The 20,892-nt window shown below is 37.7% G+C and overlaps 1 protein-coding gene across 1 annotated transcript in view; it reads left to right on the top strand.

The window, feature by feature from the left end:
- The first annotated feature begins 17,076 nt into the window (after nucleotides 1–17,076).
- LOC139757504 (phenoloxidase-activating factor 3-like) overlaps nucleotides 17,077–20,892 on the top strand; it is a 136,435-nt gene continuing 132,619 nt past the window's right edge. The window contains exon 1 of the mRNA XM_071678016.1: nucleotides 17,077–17,223. Coding sequence (XP_071534117.1) covers nucleotides 17,154–17,223 — 70 coding nt within the window. The 5' untranslated portion in view covers nucleotides 17,077–17,153. The remainder of the gene's footprint in view (nucleotides 17,224–20,892) is intronic.

Here is a 20,892-nt window from a genome sequence, read left to right as displayed (position 1 = left end):
CTTACCCTTTCTCGTACTTACTTGGTCAAAACACGTCACACCACATATTGTCCTCAAGCATCTCATTTCCAGCGAACAACAACTGACTCACTTCCCAAGCTCTTTCATCCACAACAGACTGCATACTTGACTCTCTCTCCAAAACTCTTTCATTTACCTCCGTAAGAACCCCATCCATAAACAAGTTAAACAACCATGAGACATCACGCACCCCTGCCGCAAACCGACATTCACTGAGAACCAATCACTTTCCTCTCTTCTTACTCGTACACATGCCGTACATCCTCGATAAAATCTTTTCACTGCTTCTAACAACTTGCCTCCCACACCATATATTCTTAATACCTTCCCCAGGGCATTTCTATCAGCTCTATCATATGCCTTGTCCAAATCCATATATGCTACATACAAACTCATTTGCTTTTCTAAGTATTTCTCACATACATTCTTCAAAGCAAACACTTGATCCACACATCCTTTATCACTTCAGAAGCCACACTGCTCTTCCCCAATCTGATGTTCTGTACATGCCTTCAGCCTCTTAATCAATACCCTCCCATATTATTTCCCAGGAATACTCAATAAATTTATACCTCTTTAATTTGAGCACTCACCTTTATCCTCTTTTCCTCTGTACAATGGCACTATGCAAGAATTCCGCCAGTCCTCAGGTACCTCACCATGCGTCATACATACAGTAGCTAACCTTACCAACCAGTCATCAACATAGTCTCACCTTTTTTTTGATAAATTCCACTGCAATACCACCCAAACCCGCTACCTTGTCAGCTTTCATCTTCCGCAAAGCTTTTACTAACACTCTCACTTTACACACCTCCTCGACCAAAACATCCTATATCTGCAACTCTGTCATCAAACGCATTCAACAAACCGTGAAAATACTCACTCCATCTCCTTCTCACATCACCACTACTTGTTATCGTCTCCCCATTAGCCCCCTTCAATGATGTTCCTATTTGTTCCCTTGTCTTACGCACTTTATTTACCTCCTTCCAGAAAATCTTTTTATTCTCCCTAAAATTTAATGGTACTCTCTTTCCCCATCTTTTATCTGCCTTCTTTTTCACCTCTTGCACCTTTCTCTTGACTTCCTGCCTCTTTCTTTTATATATTCCCACTCATTTGCACTATTTTCCTTCAAATATCTTCCAAATGCCTCTCCCTTCTCTTTAACTAATAATCTTACTTCTTTATCCCACCACTCACTACTCTTTCTAATCTGCCCACCTTCCATGCTTCTCATGCCACAAGCATCTCGTGCGTAAGCCATCCTTGCTTCTCTAAACACACCCTATTCCTCCCCCACTCCCCTTACGTCCTTTGTTTTCACCTTTTTCTATTCTGTTTTCAGTCTCTCCTTGTACTTCCTCACACGTCTCCTTCCCAAGTCCACTTACTCTCACCACTCTCTTCAGCCCAACATTCTCTCTTCTTTTCTGAAAACCTCTACAAATCTTCACCTTCGCCTCCACAATATAATGATCACACATCCCTCCAGTTGTACCTCTCAGCATATTAACATCCAAAAGTATCTCTTTCGCGCGCCTATCAATTAACACGCAATCTAGTAACGCTCTCTGGCCATCTCTCCTACTTACATACGCATTCTTATGTATATATCTCTTTTTAAACCAGGTATTCCGAATCACTAGTCCTTTTTTAGCACTAAATCTACAAGCTCTACACCATTACCATTTACAACACTTAACATCCCATTTACACCAATTATTCCCTTAAGTACCACATTACTCAACTTTGCATTCAAATTACCCATCACAATAACCCTGTCTCGTGCATCAAAACTGCTAACGCACTCACTCAGCTGCTCCAAAAAAAACTTGCCTCTCATGATCTTTTTTCTCATGCCCAAGTACATATGCACCAATAATCACCTATCGCTCTCCATCCACTTTCAGTTTTACCCATATCAATCTAGAATTTATTTTCTTACACTCTATCAAACTCTCCCACTACTCCTGTTTCAGGAGTAGTGCTACTCCTTCCTTTGCTCCCGTTCTTTCACCACCCCCTGACTTTACTCCCAAGACATTCCCAAACCACTCTTCCCCTTTACCCTTGAGCTTCGTTTCACTCAAAGCCAAAACATCCGGGTTTCTTTCCTCAAACATACTACCCATCTCTCCTTTTTTCTCATCTTGGTTACATCCACACACATGTGGACACCCCAATATGGGCCTTCGGGGAGGATGAGCACTCCCCGCGTGACTCGTCCTTCTGTTTCCCGTTTTACAATGTTAAAATACAAGGAGGGGAGGGTTTTAAGCCCCTCTCCCGTCCCCTTTAGTCGCTTTCTGAGTGGATGGCCTAGAAATGAGATGTTTGAGGACAATATGTGGTGTGAGGTGGTTTGATCGAGTAAGTAACGTAAGGGTAAGACACATGTGTGGTAATAGAAAGAGTGTGGTTGAGAGAGCAGAAGAGGGTGTTGTGAAATGGTTTGGTCACAAGGAGAAAATGAGTGAGAAAAGATTGAGCAAGTGGATATATGTGTCAGAGTTGGAGGGAACGAGGAGAAGTGAAAGACCAGATTGGAGGTGGAAAGATGGAGTGAAAATAATTTTGAGTGATCGGGGCCTGAACATGCAGGAGGGTGAAAGGCGTGCAAGGAATAGAGTGACTTGTAACGATGTGGTATACCGGGGTCGACGTGATGTCAATGGATTGAACCAGAGCATGTGAAGCGTCTGGGGTAAACCATGGAAAGTTCTGTCGGGCCTGGATGTGGCCTTTGTTGTCTTTTCCTAGTGCTACCTCGCGCACATGCGGGGGAGGGGGATGTTATTTCATGTACGGCGGGTTGGCGATGGAATGAATAAAGACAGACGATATGAATTATGTACACATGTATATATGTATATGTCTGTGTTTGTATATACATGTATACGTTGAGATATATAGGTATGTATATTTGCATGTGTGGACCTGTAGCTATATATAGGTGTATGTGGGTGGGTTGGGCCATTCTTTTGTCTGTTTCCTTGCGCTATCTCGATAACGCGGTAGACAGCGACAAAGTAAAATGAATAAATAAAATAATGAGTCCACGGCGAAAAATGAAACACGACAGGTTTCCAAGTGCACTTTCGTGTAATGATTACATCATCAGGGGAAACACAAGAGAGAAAATTAACAGTCAGTTGATATACAATGAAGGGACGTAGCTAGGACGCCGTTAAGTAAACAGGTGATTGTCGAAGACAGATAACAAGCGTATCATAAACTTATTGTGTGGACACGAAGGTGAATTGTTCATAAACCTTAACAATAAAGTTATCCAATTTGTATAGACCCTCACTAATATTAAGGTTATAATTCTTTTTGTATTTAATAATAGAAGGTTCAATTATATTTCTCGCTGTACTGGAATTAGAGATGATAAGTGAGATGGCATTACTGCAGTCAATGCAATGATCATAGGTTTTCACGTGATTAAACAGGGCATTTGATTCTTGTCCTTTTCTTATATAATATTTATGCTTCTTAAGTCTAACAGAAAGATCCTTACCAGTCTACTCAACATAAAACATCACAATTTCTACATGGCACTTTATAGATGCATCCAGGTGAATTTTCTGGTGAGTTCCTGATATTCTTTATAGTATTATTGTTGGTGAAGGTTTACCACAAAAGCATCTCTATCAACTCTATCATATGCCTTCTCCAGGTCCATAAATGCTACATACAAATCCATTTTCTTTTCTAAGTATTTCTCACATACACACTTCAAGGCAAACACCTGATCCACAAATCCTCGACCGCTTTTGAAACCACATTGCTCTTCCACAATCTGATGCTGTGTACATTCCGTGACCCTTTCGATCAATACCCTCCCATATAATCTCCCAGGAATACATTACAAACTTGTACCTCTGAAATTTCAACACTCACCTTTATCTCCTTTGCCTTTGTACAAGGGCACTATGCATGCATTCCGCCAATCCTCAGGCACTTCACCATGAGCCAAACATACATTGAATATCCTCACCAACCAGTCAACAACACAGTTACCCCCTTTTTAAATAAATTCCACTGTAATACTATCCAAACCCGTAGCCTTGCCGGCTTTCATCTTCCGCAAAGCTTTCACCACCTCTTCTCTGTTTGCTAAACCATTCTCCTTGACCCTCTCACTTTGCACACCATCTCGACCAAAGCACCTTATATATTTCGCTCTATCATCCAACACATTCAACAAACCCTCATAATAATCACTCCGTATCCTTCCCACATCACCGCTACTTGTTATTACCTCCCCATTAGCCCCCTTCACCGATGTTCCCATTTGTTCTCTTGTCTTACGCCTTTTATTTGCCTCCTTCCAAAACATCTTTTTATTCTCTCTAAAATGTAATGATACTCTCTCGCCCCAACTCCCATTAGCTCTCTTTTTCTCCCCTTGCACCTTTCTATTGACCTCCTGCATCTTTCTTTAATACATCTCCCAGTCATTTGCACTATTTCCCTGGAAAAATCGTCCAAATGCCTCTCTCTTCTCTTTCACAAATAATCATACTTCTTCATCCACCACTCACTACCCTTTCTATTCTGCCCACCTCCCATGCTTCTCATGCCACAAACATCTTTTGCGGTAGCCATCACTGCTTCCCTAAATACATCCCATTCCTCCCTCACTACCCTTCCGTCCTTTGGTCTCACCTTTTTCCATTTTGCTCTCAGTGTCTCCTGGTACTTCCTCACGCAAGTCTCCTTCCCAAGCTCTCTTACTTTCACCACTCTCTTGACCCCAACATTTTGTCCTCTTTTCTGAAAACCTTTGCAAACCTTCACCTTCGCCTCCAAAAGATAATTATCAGACATCACTCCAGTTGCACCTCTCAGCACATTAACATCCAAAAGTGTCTCTCACGCGCCTAGTGATTAATCCATAATCCAGTAACGCTCTCTGGCCATCTTTCCTACTTACATATAGATACTTATGTACATCTCTCTTTTTTAACCAGGTATCCCCAATCACCAGTCCTTTTTCAGCACACAAATCTACAAGCTCTCTACCATTTCCATTTACAACACTGAACACCCCATGTACACCAATTATTCTCTCAACTGTCACATTACTCACCTTTGCAATGAAAACACCCAACACTATAACCCGGTTTCGTGGATCAAAACTGCTAGCACACTCACTCATCTGCTCCCAAAACACTTGCCTCTCATGATCTTCCTTTTCCTGCCCAGGTGGATAAGCACCAATAATCACCCATCTCTCTCCATCCACTTTCAGTTTTACTTATATCAATATAGAGTATACTTTCTTACACTCTATCACATACTCCCACAACTCCTGATATGGGTATAATTGGTGTACATGGGGTGTTCAGTGTTGTAAATGGAAATGATGAAGAGCTTATAGATTTGTGTGCCGAAAAAGGACTGGTGATTAGGAATACCTGGTATAAAAGAGAGATTTACATAAGGATACATATATGAGTAGGAGAGATGGCCATAGGGAGTTACTGGATTACGTGTTAATTGATAGGCGTGTAAGAGAGAACTTTGGATTCTAGTGTGCTGAGAGGGGCAGCTGGGGGGATGGCTGGTCACTATCTTGTGGAGGTGAAGGTGAAGATGTCAACAGGTTTTCAAAAAAGAAGAATATTGGGGAGAAGAGAGTGGTGAGAGTAAGTGAACTTGGAAAGGAGGCCTCTGTGAGGAAGTACCAGGAGAGATTGATTGCAGAATGGGAGAAGGTGAAAGCAAATGACGTAAGGGGAGTGGGGAGGAATTTGGTGATGGATTGCGCAAAAGATGCATGTAGCATGAGAAAGGTGGGAGGTGGGCAAATTAGAAAGGGTAGTGAGTGGTGGGATAAAGAGGGAAGATTGTTAGTGAAAGAAAAGAGAGAGTGTTTGGACGAATTTTGCAGGGAAGTAGTGCAAATGACTGGGATATGTTTAAAAGAAAGAGGGAGGAGGTCACGAGAAAAGTGCAAGAGGTGAAAAAGAGGGCAAGTGAGAGTTGGGGCGAGAGAGTATCATTAGATTTTAGGGAGAATAAAAGATGTTTTGGAAGAAGGTAAAAAGGGTGTTTAAGACAAAAGAAGAAATGGAAACATCGGTGAATGGGGCAAATAGGGAGGTATTTACAAGTAGTGATGAAGTGACAAGATGGAGTGAATATTCTGAAGGTTTGTTGAATGTGTTTGATGATAGATTTGCAGATATAGGGTGTTTTGGACGGGGTTGTGTGCGAAGTGAGAGGTTCAGGGACAATGGTTTAGGAAACAGAGAAGAGGTAGTGAAAACTTTGCAGAAGATGATAGCCGGCAGGGCGGCGCTTTTGGACGATATTGCATTGCAATATATTAAAAAAGGGGGTGACTTGTTGAGTGGCTTTGTAAGGATATTCAATGTATGTATGGACCATGGTGAAGTGCCTTAGGATTGGCAGAATGCATGCATAGTGCCATTGTACTAAGGCAAAGGGAATAAAGGTGAGAATTCAAATTACAGAGGCATAAGTCTGTTGAGTTTTCCAGGGAAAGTATATTGAAGGGTATTGATTGAGGGGGTAAAAGCTTGTACAGTGGGGAAGAGCAGTGTTGTTTCAGAAGTGGTAGAGGATGTGTGGATCAGGTGTTTGCTTTGAAGAATGTATGTGAGAAATACTTAGAAAAACAGATGTATTTATATGTAGCACTTATGGATCTGGAGAAAGCATATGATAAGGTGGAAAGAGATATTTTGTGGAAATGTTAAGAGTATATGGAGTGCGAGATAAGTTGGTAGAACATTGAAATTTTTTTACAAAGGATGTAAGGCATGTGTACGAGAAGGAAGAGAGGAAAGTGATTGGTTCTCAGTGAATGTCGGTTTGCGGCAAGGGTACGTGATGTCTCGATGGTTGTTCAATTTGTTTATGGATGGGGTGGTTAGGGAGGTGAATACAAGAGTTTTGGAGAGAGGGGTAACTATGCAGTCTGTTGTGGATGTGAGGGCTTGGGAAGTGAGTTATTTGTTGTTCGCTGATGATAACTCGCTGGTGGCTGATTCGGGTGAGAAACTGCAGAAGTTGGTGACCGAGTTTGATAAAGTGTGTGAAAGTAGAAAGTTGAGAGTAAATGTGAATAAAAGCAAGGTTGTTAAGTTCAGTAGGATTTAGGGACAAGTTAATTGTGAGGTAAGTTTGAATAGAGAAAAGCTGGAGGAATTGATGTGTTTTAGATATCTGGGAGTGGATTTAGCAGCAGATGGAACCATGGAAGCAAAAGTGAGTCACAGGGTGGGGGAGGAGGCAAAGGTTCTGGGAGCGTTGAAGAATGTGTAGAAGGCGAGAACGTTATCTCGGAGAGCAAAAATGGGTATATTTGAAGGTGTACTGGTTCCAACAATGTTATATGGCTGCGAGGCATGAGCAATAAATAGGGTTTTGCAGAAAAGGGTGGATGTGTTAGAAATTAAATGTTTAAGGACATGATGAGGTGTGATGTGGTTTGATTAAGTAATGAAAGGGTAAGAGAGATATGTGTTAATAAAAAGAATGTGGTTGAGAAAGCAGAAGACGATGTATTGAAATGGTTTGGTCACATGGAGAGAATGAGTGAAGAAAGATTGAGAAAGAGGATATATGTGTCATAGGTGGCAGGAACGAGGAGAAGTGGGAGACCCATTTGAAGGTGGAAGAATAGAGTGAAAAAGATTTTGAGCGATCGGGGCTTGAGCTTACAGGAGGGAGAAACGCGTGCAAGGAATAGAGTGAATTGGAACAATTTGTTATATCGGGGTGGACGTGTTGTCAATGGATTGAACCAGGGCATGTGAAGCGTTTGGGGTAAACCATGGAAAGTTTTGTGGGGCCTGGATGTGGGAAGGGAGCTGTGGTTTCGGTGCATTATACATGACAGCTAGAGACTGAGTGTGACAGAATATAGCCTTTGTTGTCTTTCGCTAGAGCTACCTCGCGTGTGCGCAATGGGAGTGGGGAGAGAGAGAGAGAGAGAGAGAGAGAGAGAGAGAGAGAGAGAGAGAGAGAGAGAGAGAGAGAGAGAGAGAGAGAATAGGGTGCCATTCCATGTCTTGCGGAGTGACGACGAGAATGGATGAAGACAGCAAGTATGAATGTGTACATGTGCATATATGTCTGTTTATGTATATGTATGTATACCTTGAAATGTATAGTTATGTGTATGAGCGTGTTAGGGCGTTTATGTATATACATGTGTATGAGGGTGGGGTGGGACATTCGTCTGTTTCCTTGCGCTACCTCGCTAGCGCGGGAGACAGCGACTTATTTTAATAACTGAATAAATAATATATATATATATATATATATATATATATATATATATATATATATATATATATATATATATATATATATATATATATATATATATATATATATATATTCTTATGAGTCCACGGGGAAAATGAAACACGAAAAGTTCCCAAGTGCACTTTCGTGTAATAATCACATCATCAGGGGAGACACAAGAGAGAAATATAACAGTCAGTTGATATACATCGAAGAGATGAAGCTAGGACGCCATTTGGTAAACATGTGATTGTCCAAAACATACAACGAGCGTTCATAAACTTATCACTTTACAAATCTTATCAACAATAAAGCTATCTAATTTGTATAGACCAACACTAATATTAAGATTATAATTCTTTGTGTATTTAATAACATAAGATTCAATGATATTTCTCTTAGTAATAGAGTCAGAGTTAATAACTGAGATGGCGTTACTCCAGTCAATTCAATGGTCATAGTTTTTAACATGATTAAACAAGGCATTTGATTCTTGTCCCGTTCTTATACTTTATTTATATTGCTTAAGTCTAAGAGAAAGATCCTTACCAGTCTGACCAACATAAAATTTATCACAGTTTCCACAAGGCACTTTATAGATGCAACCAAGAGAACTTTCAGGTGAATTCCTGATTAAGATATTCTTTATAGTATTATTGTTGCTAAAGGCAACATTTATATTAAAGGATTTAAGCAACATGGGAAGCAAAGTGAAATTATTATTAAAAGGGAGGACTAAAAGATTCTTGGTGTCAATGGGAGGTTTGGGCTCAACTCTATAAAATGATTTCTTTGCTAACTTAAGAGATTTATCATTGAAAGATCTAGGGTACTTTAACTTAGATCCAATAGAATATATCTTCTCAAACTCACATCAATAAACTCTGGACTGCAAATACGTAATGCCCTAAGTAACTCATGTTGAATTGAGTAATGATTGATATATGAGCATACATTGGTGGGTTTTCTGTATATGCTAAACTTAAACTTGCTTCCTTGCCTATGGATCATGCAATCTAAAAATGGTAACATACCCTTATTCTCATGTTCTACAGTAAATTTGATGGAAGGTACTAAATTGTTAAGTAAAGGGGGAAATATTTGTAAATTTTCATTTGTTGGCCAAACTCAAAGAACATCATCTACATACCTAAACCAAATTGCATTAGAAGGTAAGATATCCTTTTAGTAATTTTGTTTCAAAAAATTCCATATAAAGATTACATAGTACAGGTGAAAGAGGGCTACCCATTGCCATACCAAATTTTTGAGCATAATAGTCTCCATCAAATTGAAATACACAGTCTTTTATACACAATTTTATCAGTTCAGTGGAATTAGACTTTGAAACAGGTAAATGAATATCATCCAAGACATCAAATAAATATTCTAAAAGGTCATCAACTGGAACTTTAAGGAAAAGTGAGGAAACATCAAAGCTAACTAGTTTGAAATCAAAATTGATATTGATATTCTTTAGCTTGTTTACTAAATCTACATTGTTCATGATATTAGAACAATGTTGATTTAGTCAACAAGCTAAGCTATATCAATATTTATTTTGATTTCAAACTAGTTAGCTTTGAGGTTTCCTCACTTTTCACTAAAGTTCCAGTTGATGACCTTTTAGAATATTCATTTGATGTCTTGGATGATATTCATTTCCCTGTTTCAAAGGCTAATTTCATTGAACTGATAAGATTGTGTATAAAAGACTATATTTCAATTTAATGGACACTATTATGCTCAAAAATTTGGTATGGCAATAGGTAACCCTCTTTCACCTGTACTAAGTAATCTTTATATGGAATTTTTAGAAACAAAATTACTAAAGGATATCTTCCCTTCTAATGCAATTTGGTTTAGGTATGTAGATGATGTTCTTTGTGTTTGGCCAACAAATAAAAATTTACAAATATTTCTCCCCTTACTTAACAATTTATTACCTTCCATTAAATTTACTGTAGAAAATGAGAATAAGGGTATGTTACCATTTTTAGATTGCATGATCCATAGGCAAGGAAAAAAGTTTAAGTTTAGCATATACAGAAAACCCACCAATGTATGCTCATATATCCATTATTACTCATCTCAACATGACAGAGTTAGATTATCATCATTTCAATCTATGTTCCTTAGGGCATTACGTATTTGCAGTCCAGAGTTTATTGATGATGAGTTTGAGAAGATGTATTCTATTGGATCTAAGTTAAAGTACCCTAGATCTTTCATTGATAAATCCCTTAAGTTAGCAAAAAGATCATTTCATACAGTTGAGCCCAAACCTCCCATTGACAACAAGAAGCCTTTAGTTCTCCCTTTTAATGATAATATCACTTTGCTTCCCATGTTGCTTAAATCCTTTAATGTAAATGTTGCCTTTAGCAACAATAATACTATAAAGAATATCTTAATCAGGAATTCACCTGAAAGTTCTCTTGGTTACATCTATAAAGTGCCTTGTGGAAACTGTGATAAATGTTATGTTGGTCAGACTGGTAAGGATCTTTCTGTTAGACTTAACAACATAAATATAGTATAAGAACGGGACAAGAATCAAATGCCTTGTTTAATCATGTTAAAAACTATGATCATTGTATTGACTGGAGTAACACCATCTGAGTTATTAACTCTAACTCAATTACTAAGAGAAATATCATTGAATCTTTTATTATTAAATACACAAAGAATTATAATCTTAATATTAGTGATGGTCTATACAAATTAGATAACTTTATTGTTGATAAGATTTGTAAAATGATAAGTTTATGAACGCTCGTTGTATGTTTTGGACAATCACATGTTTACCAAATGGCGTCCTAGCTTCGTCTCTTCGATGCATATCAACTGACTGTTATATTTCTCTCTTGTGTCTCCCCTGATGATGTGATTATTACACGAAAGTGCACTTGGGAACTTTTCGTGTTTCATTTTCCCCGTGGACTCATAGGAATATCTAGATCACGCGCAAAATGGTGATCCTTTCCAATATACATATATATATATATATATATATATATATATATATATATATATATATATATATATATATATATATATATTCCCTGCGTGTCGTAGAAGGCGACTAAAAGGGGAGGGAGTGGGTGGCTGGAAATCCTCCCCTCTCGTTTTTTTTTTTAATTTTCCAAAAGAAGGAGCAGAGAACGAGGCCAGGTGAGGATATTCCCTCAGAGGCCCAGTCCTCTGTTCTTAACGCTACCTTGCTAACGCGGGGAATGGCGAATAGTACGAAAGAAAAGAAAGATATATATATATATATATATATATATATATATATATATATATATATATATATATATATATATTTATATATATATATCTTTTTATTCTATCACAACTATACACAGTATAGGTAGGTAATGACACGTTTACCCGAACAATATCAATTGGAAATTACACAAACGACAAGAGTCTCCACGACCGTAGAACTCCGTTCCGCGCAGGTAGGTAATTACAAATAAATAAACAATTACCTCCCCATATATTTGCACACACAAGTATTTTCACGTATGCATGCGTCCTTTCAGTCGGTCCAAGTTGGCACACTTCAGTAGTTGTTCACCGTCCACCAGTGTAAATGCACAAAAACGTACTAAAGAAAGAACTCCAAAGCCAACTACTGTATCATTCACCTCATTATTGTCTCGGACAACCGCATCACACAACTCATTATGCTCCCTTCATTTTCCTCATTTTTTATGCCGTCTCATATTCCGAGCTCATGGGCGAGAGGGTACGTTGCATGATAAAGAAAATTTCTTTTTTGTTGTGAACATTGTAATGAATCTTTGCATCCCATAGCATCCCGAACCAGTGTTGTTTTCTTTACTAAATCATACTCTGCCATTAGTGCATAATTTAACGGCTATCTGTAGTTAAGGTCCTTAGGCACGACCAGTTCTGTTCCTGAATACATAGAGTACAATATTGAATTTAGATTTTTATCCAAATATCTACATGTATATTCTTGGTTATATATCAGTCTGTTGACCTATGTATGTATCTATTTATTTCTATCTATCTCTCTGTTTGTCTATCTATCTATCTATCTATCTATCTATCGATCGATCGATCTATCTATCTATCTATCTATCGATCGATCGATCTATCTATCTATCTATCTACCCGTCTGTCTTTTTATCTATTTATATATCTATCTATTTATGTACTTATATCCATGTATTTATTAATCTAAACGCAATTTATTGAGGTAAATCAGGTTCATACAGTTTTCGCAACGTTCCTCAACGCATCCTTTCACCTGTGTTCAGTATGTAAAAGTGAAACATGTATTCCTGACTTATGAAATAGATTCTTACCTTTTCACTTCATGGGCTAAGTTCATTCTCCAAGTTGAATCAGTATATCCAATCATATCACAACTATTCATAAATTTCTTTCATTTCGTCCAGTCTCCAGTTATCCCTCTAGCTTCATCCAAAATATCCCCCCCCCCACGTCTGCCTCCTTAGCCACGACAGTTAATGTTTGCTCCCGTTTTGAAGGGCTATGTATAGACCCTTCAAGTTATCCCTGGCATCCAAAACAGCCAATTGTCTACAGTAACACATATATGAATGATGTTGAGTTAAGAATGTGGTCATAATGTGCCCCTGAGATGACGTGACCAGTCACCATGTGTTCTACTGATTCTTTTGTGTATACCCTTTCTCACATCTTAGTCATCGACTCCCAATTACGTCAAATTCACAACACATGGCTTCCTCTTGGCCTAAAAGGTATGTTTTTAAAGACATTCGCATTTTTGTCATGTCTACTATCGTCCCAAGGATGATATTTAGCTTATTACCAATTTCTTCAAGGTCAGGGGTAATTTTGAGCTGTTCTTATTTCTTACTCCCTCGGAGACCCAACTCTCTCCTGATTTTCCATTACTTCTTTTGATATCTGTAAAGTCATCTTACGCGATGGTGTTTGAGCTGCATACATCACCAAACGCCTATTGTAAACCTCGTGAACCTTAAATCTTAAAACTTTGACGTCATATGGTTTAAGATTGGTTTCTCAAATACCACTACGTTCTTTTGTTTTTCTTACCGATACCCTAACTTCTCGACAGCTATGATATTCTTCATCTATCTCTACTACTGTCGCAAGCCTCATCATGCATCACAAAAAGTGGTTGAAATCACGCTAAATGCATCGTGGAAAGGACCCTTACATTTTTCAATCATAATGATTTAAAGAAAATGTTTAACTACCATACATGTGTTCCAAGCCATAACAACCACTCTCCCAACACTACCGATGTTGTCTACCATTGATGTTCATTGCTAAAGACGCACACAGTTTCGCTTCAGGATAGTTCGTATGATCACACTCTTGTAAACGTGTTTTTACTCACCGCATCTCATCCCTACGACGGTCTCATCTAAACATTGATTATGGCGATTTGATAGGGCTGACTGGGTTAATTAACGTAACTTTTTTTTGTATTATCCTTAGGAAGATTATGAGCTCTTCTGAGGCGTTGCTCCTGTTCTTGCAGTTGTAGGAATAGAGGCGAGGCACATAGCCCTCTTCAATATGAATATCCTGCAATTCATCATTCAGTCACTCGTTCTGAGGCCATTCAGACTTAGTGACCTGGTGCATCGAACTTGTAAAAACATCCACCTCATCCCCTTCTTTGTAACTCATTGAGTTTAATGTCCAATCCTTATCACTGCATGTATGTTATTCGAGAGGCGGCGGAGCACTCCTTTGTCCGAATGAATCGTGATAAACCATCTACTTTTGCTGACAATTCTCTCTGGTCTTTCGCCTAACGCATTTCCTATAACTTTTGTCCTTCCACTTTTTCCTGTGTTTTTCACACCAACGGAAATATTGTTGTGTCTTCTGCTGTTACGGAAACTCAGTTTCGTTCTCTTTTCTAAGGTTCTCTGATTTCATCCTTTTCCTATCTCCTGCTGCACCGCTTAATGATCCTAAGCCCATTCTTATAATCTCTTTTCTAAGATAACAAAGAAAAAAAATACTAATCTTTTAGGACACAAGATTGATGTGTGAACCGGATGGCATTCTTCCTTGTTTTTTGGTAGTGTGTCCTGGAACTCGCCACCATAGATGCTTCTCAATTTTATTTTTATCTTAAAACTTTTCCTTTAAGTTTAAAACATGTATGAATACAGTTTGTTCCAACTGGTGTCGCAGCCTTTTTCTGTGGTCATATTCATAGTTTTTCAGAAGGCGAATCTACCGGTGGTATCTGTTTCCTTTGTTATTAATGTCTTTAAATCCTCATCGAGCGACTGGAATCCCGTGTTGAAGCCTTCAATATCTCGAAGGCTTTTGCCAGGGTGTGGTACTGGGATCTATTCTCTTAGTTCCCTTCTTTCGGATTACCTCCGTCACTCCGGTCTCTCATATCAAGTTTCTTCTCTAGCCGGTCCATATATGTAACTGTTGATGGACCAATGTCTTTTTTACCTGTCTACGGCGACTTTCCTCAGGGTGCTGCTTTACTTCTATCCTCTTTTCCCTCTTCATCAGCTGTATCCTATCTCCACACAAATAATTCAATTTACGTATACAATGACGACCCAGTTTTGTATTTTTCCTAGGCTTTCAAACCTCTTCGTCTTCTACTGGTTATTTTCCTTATCCAGTAAACTTAGACTGGACAGCATTATCTCAAGGGTGGCGTCTATAAACCTATTTTCCTCCTATTTATCTATCTACAACTCAGAACTTTTCTGATGGGATCTATAATCTGCTACTTACTACAGTGAACATATATGAAGGCGGCGTAACATTTAATCTATTTGGAAAATCCAGGTTACATAATCGCTTCCTAGGACTAAACTTCTTAGGACTTTCCAACCTCCTCTGACGGCTCTATAATGCTACAACTTAACACAGTAAAGATACCTTGTTTTACCGTAGCATATAATCTGTTTTGGCAACCCCAGATTACCACAACCATAGAGATTCTACGAAAGATTATCAAATTCAACAGTGGAAGTGGAAAGATATCTTATTATTAAAAAGATCAGTTCATAAAATGCTGTACTTACTGCTTCAATAGGAACATGAGATTTTTTTTTGGTATATGAACCACTCTCATTAGCCTATGTACAAATTCTTTTTTTTTCATCTAGGCATTTTTCAACTAAACATTATTCATTTTCCCCTCTCATCTCTCAGTGAGAACGGTCCTCTCTCTAACCTAACCAGATGAAGTAATACTAGTGGATTGTAATGAAGGAGTTTTATGTGCTATAGGGATGAAGACTGGTGACGTATTAACAAAAATGATGATTAGAAGGTATACGTTAACCATGTGCTGCAGGGCCACATCAGTAGATCGAATCATGGTCTAGGGCCGCAGAACTTATACATGTACTTTCTAAACACTTAGATTATACATTGACTTAATTCTCTTGTTTAAGTGCAGTGGAGCTACAGTTCATACTCCGCATGTCAGCCACAGAATCTAGAATTAATTTTGTTGTTCAGTCGGCTTAAACTTAAACACTGAATAAAAAAGAATATATTCATCATTTTTGTTTGTCCTTTGGCACTTTATTTCTGAAACAGATTTCATGATATTGGGATAAGGAATCATCGTAACCAGCCATAGAATGAGGTGTATATTGTCGTCGTTCAGGTCATATTAAGCATTTGACTTGGTGAGATTCATGAGAGTGAATACTTGTTCACAGATGTAACTGGAACCGAATAAGCATGCATAAATAGCAGCCATCTCAGGCAAATATGGTCACAAATCTTAGGGAAATCATATGCAGAAGTCGCGTAGACGGTTTCAGGCTTTGCTCTTACATAAGGCATTCCAGGCCGCACATCATGTAGTCGAGGGCCGCATGTGGTTATGCATTTATAATGTCCAACCATGTCTAAGTCGAGGTATAGCCAAAAGGGCCAGTGAAGATATAGGTGATGTACGTCATCATAGGACATTTAATGTGCTTGTTATCCACCTGCAAAAGTATTATATTTTCCAAGGTGGCTAGGGATTGAAATAATAAATGACTGACCATACAAGTAAGAGAAGCCTTAGATGCTGCCCACATACGGATAGAAGTGACGGTTTCCTAAGGTGAACCAGACCAGCGGCGAAAATCGTGGCCACGAAATGTAAGTGGAGGATTCGGGGAGACGGCCAGCCGTAGGACAAGCCGCTTACACTCTGATCCCGAGGACCAGCAGTATTCAGTGAGAGAGAGGTTTTAGTCCATCTCACTGTGAGGCTGTCCATCAGTTCTCAGTAGCCTGGTAATCGACTCTTGGTCTGAGAAATGGTAACACGGTTTAATCTTAGATTAGTTATGTATCGGAGATACTGACATGACCTAGATGCCCGTGAGTTGATTTGTGGTATCCTCCGAACAGAGTGTGGGTGGCCTGCCTCACCGAACGGCAGGAATCATGAGCTGTAACAGCAGTCCAAGAAAGATGGGTGACTCACTGTTTATGCTGTCCGTCTACTGTTCTCGGTAGCCCGGGTTCGACTCTAGGGGCGCGTAACCCAACTTAACATATGGAAAATTGTAGGGGGAACCAGAGACTTGGATGATATTCTCTATGTTTTACGGTATAATCCATTTAGTTCAGACCCACAATTTGGTAGTTATAAATGTTTCATCTTTTATATTTGTTGTTAGTATATTTTTAAGATTATTTGATCCCATCTTACTACCCATGTAAATAGTTTTTACAACAGAATGAAAATATTTTCTTTTTTGAGCATTTGATATGATCATGCAAATATTAAATGAGATTTTTGGATATTCAAGCTCTTACATCCCTGTGTTTTCCAGGTACTTAGCAGTCAGATGAGAATGTGGCATGTGATATTACTGATGGGTACAACGTTCACGGCTGCAGTAGATGCACAAGATTTCAGTACGTATTATCAAAGTTTTTTTGCTTTATTGTCTACATCTAAATAATCCATGCTATTAGTATCTTTTTAATGAAAATTGGATACTGTGAAATTGATCTCATTCATGACAAAACTCAAACTAGATATTAAAGATTTGACATTTGATAAATGCTCTCTAGATAAATGAAAACGATAAAATACCGTATATTGTGGTTTCGCTGCATTATGCATGACAGCTAGAGAATTGATGTATATATTTGAATGAGGCCTTTTCTTCATCTGTTCCTGGCGCTACCTCCCTAAGGCGGGAAATGGGGAAAACTATGAAAGAAAAGAAGAGAGTTATGGTTCTTGGTGGCATACAAAAGCCGTTCATGAGGGGGAAAGTGCGTATTCCGATGACAGCAGTTAAGGTTATACAACAGTATCTTGTTAGGTTAGATAAGAACGGTCAACTTTTTTAAGTTAATGTAGCTGTAAAAGGAACAAAACTTTCAGCAGTGATTTTAAATGATTTTATCTCGTTACATTTCCATGTATTCATCTTGGAAAATATATTTTAGATTGTCACTTGGATTATGATTATGTTAACTTGTATGTTGGCAATGCAACAGGGAAGTACAGTTATTACTGCTGCATTTTGTACGACGTTAGAGTGGAAGGTCGTTTGTATAGATGTTGTGGTATGTCTCATTGTTGTCTGTGATTCACATTGCATTGTAAGGCGATGGTACTGTTCTGCTTTACTGTGTGGTGGGTTGTGTGGTATTGTTACGGTACGGATTGGTATGGTGTGAACACTGGTGTTGTGGTAACTATGGTGTTATCATGAGGTTCTTCTTTTGATTGTTGTTGATGCAGTGTGTAGTGATGAAAAGTGAAGGCCGGACGGATGTCATGTTATGTCTCATGGTGTTATGTGTGAATAATGACCTACTCTGTGTCTGACATCACTTATATATCTGTAGGTGGGGTTTATGACATGTCATGATACAGTGAGTGTCATGATATACCTATGGTCGGCAGTGGTTTGTGTGGATATTAACGTTACAATATGATTCATGCTATTGTAGTGCATTTTAGTATTAAAGGAAGTGTTTCTCTTTGTTTAGAAACTGGTTTGATATGGAGTATTCCTTGAAGTTTTTCTATTGGATATTGGTGCTTGTAATGATGGTTAGTTTGTTGCTTATTTGAACTTAAGGTCATTAAGGGTCATTAAGGCCGTTACCCACCAACCGAAAAATCTTTAACACCTTCTTCAGGTTAAAAGAAAAATTCTCATGCACTCTCCCTATGCATGTGGTGCATGTTCGCAAAGAGTGAGATTACACTGTCTTACGTTTTTGCAGCTATGTGCACAGGATTACATAGTACATAAAGATACAGATAACAGAAGGCTTGTTGGCCTATGAATAACTTTCTCTAATAGCATTAGAATAGTTGACTTAAAATCAAGAAAGAAAAAGAAAAGATTAGATTAAGAAAGAAAAAGAAAAAGAAAAAATGACATTGATATAGAATTGTGATAAACTGTCATATATGTATATATATATATATACATATATATATATATTATATATATATATATATATATATATATATATATATATATATATATATATATATATATATATATATATATATGTAAATATATATATATATATATATATATATATATATATATATATATATATATATATATATATATATATATATATATATATATATATATATATATATATATATATGCGTGTTGAAAAGGATCACAATTTTGCGCGTGATCAAGATATTCCTATGAGTCCACGGGGAAAATGAAACACGATAAGTTCCCAAGTGCACTTTCGCGTAATAATCACATCATCAGGGGAGACACAAGAGAGAAATATAAGTCAGTTGATATACATCGAAGAGACGAAGCTAGGACTCCACTTGGTAAACATGTGATTGTCCAAAACATACAACGAGCGTTCATAAACTTATCATTTTACAAATTTTATCAACATTAAAGTTATGTAATTTGTATAGACCATCACAAATATTAAGATTATAATTTTCTCTGTATTTAATAATAGAAGATTCAATGAGTTAATAACTGAGACGGCATTACTCCACTCAATACAATGATCATAGTTTTTAACGTGATTAAACAAGGCATTTGATTCTTGTCCCGTTCTTATACCATATTCATGTTGCTTAAGTCTAATAGAAAGATCCTTACCAGTCTGACCAACAAAATTTTTCACAATTTCCACAAGACACTTTACACATGCATCCAATAGCATTTTCTGGTGAATTCCTGATTAAGATATTCTTTATATTATTATTGTTGCTAAATGCAACATGTACATTAAAGGACTTAAGCAACTTGGGAAGTAAAGGGAAATTATTATTAAAAGGGAGAACTAAAAGAATCTTGGTGTCAATGGGAGGTTTAGGCTCAATTCTATAAAATGATTTCTTTTCTAACTTAAGGGATTTATCAATGAAAGATCTAGGGTTCTTTAACTTAGATCCAATAGAATATATCTTCTCAAACTCACCATCAATAAACTCTGGACTGCAGATACGTAATGCGCTAAGAAACATAGTTTGAAATGATGATTTAAATCTGTCATGTTCAGAGAAGTAATAATGGATGTATAAGCATACATTAGGGGGTTTTCTCTATATGCTAGACTTAAATTTGCTTCCTTGCCTATGGATCATGCAATCTAAAAATGGTAACATACCATTATTTTCACTTTCTACAGTACATTTCATGAAAGTTATTAAGTTGTTAAGTAAGGGGAAAAATATTTGTTAATCTTCATTTGTTGGCCAAACACAAAAAACATCATCTACGTACCTAAACCGAATTACATTAAAAGCTAAGATATCCTTTAGTAAAATGATAATTTTATGAATGCTCGTTGTGTGTTTTGGACAATCACATGTTTACCAAATGGCGTCCAAGCTTCGTGTCTTCGATGTATATCAAGCGACTTTTATTTCTCTCTTGTGTCTCCCCTGATACTGTGATTATTACACGAAAGTGCTCTTGGGAACGAATCGTGCTTCATCCTCCCCGTGGAATCATAGGAATATATATATATATATATATATATATATATATATATATATATATATATATATATATATATATATATATATATATATATATATATATATATATATATATATATATATATATTATTATTATTATTATTATTATTATTATTATTATTATTATTATTATTATTATTTTGCTTTGTCGCTGTCTCCCGCGTTTGCGAGGTAGCGCAAGGAAACAGACGAAAGAAATGGCCCAACCCACGCTCATACACATGTATATACATACACGTCCGCACACGCAAATATACATACCCATACATCTCAATGTACACATATATATACACACACAGGCACATACATATATACACATGCACACAATTCACACTGTCTGCCTTTATTCATTCCCATCGCCACCTCGCCACACATGGAAAAACATCCCCCTCCCCCCTCATGTGTGGGAGGTAGCGCTAGGAAAAGACAACAAAGGCTCCATTCGTTCACACTCAGTCTCTAGCTGTCAGGCAATAATGCCCGAAACCACAGCTCCCTTTCCACATCCAGTCCCCACAGAACTTTCCATGATTTACCCTAGACGCTTCACATGCCCTGATTCAATCCACTGACAGCACGTCGAC

This window comes from Panulirus ornatus, chromosome 27, assembly GCF_036320965.1.
Source record: "Panulirus ornatus isolate Po-2019 chromosome 27, ASM3632096v1, whole genome shotgun sequence".
Taxonomy (NCBI): Eukaryota; Metazoa; Arthropoda; class Malacostraca; order Decapoda; family Palinuridae; genus Panulirus; species Panulirus ornatus.
Note: the sequence above shows the minus strand (reverse complement) of the source record. Positions and strands in the feature narration are given on the sequence as shown.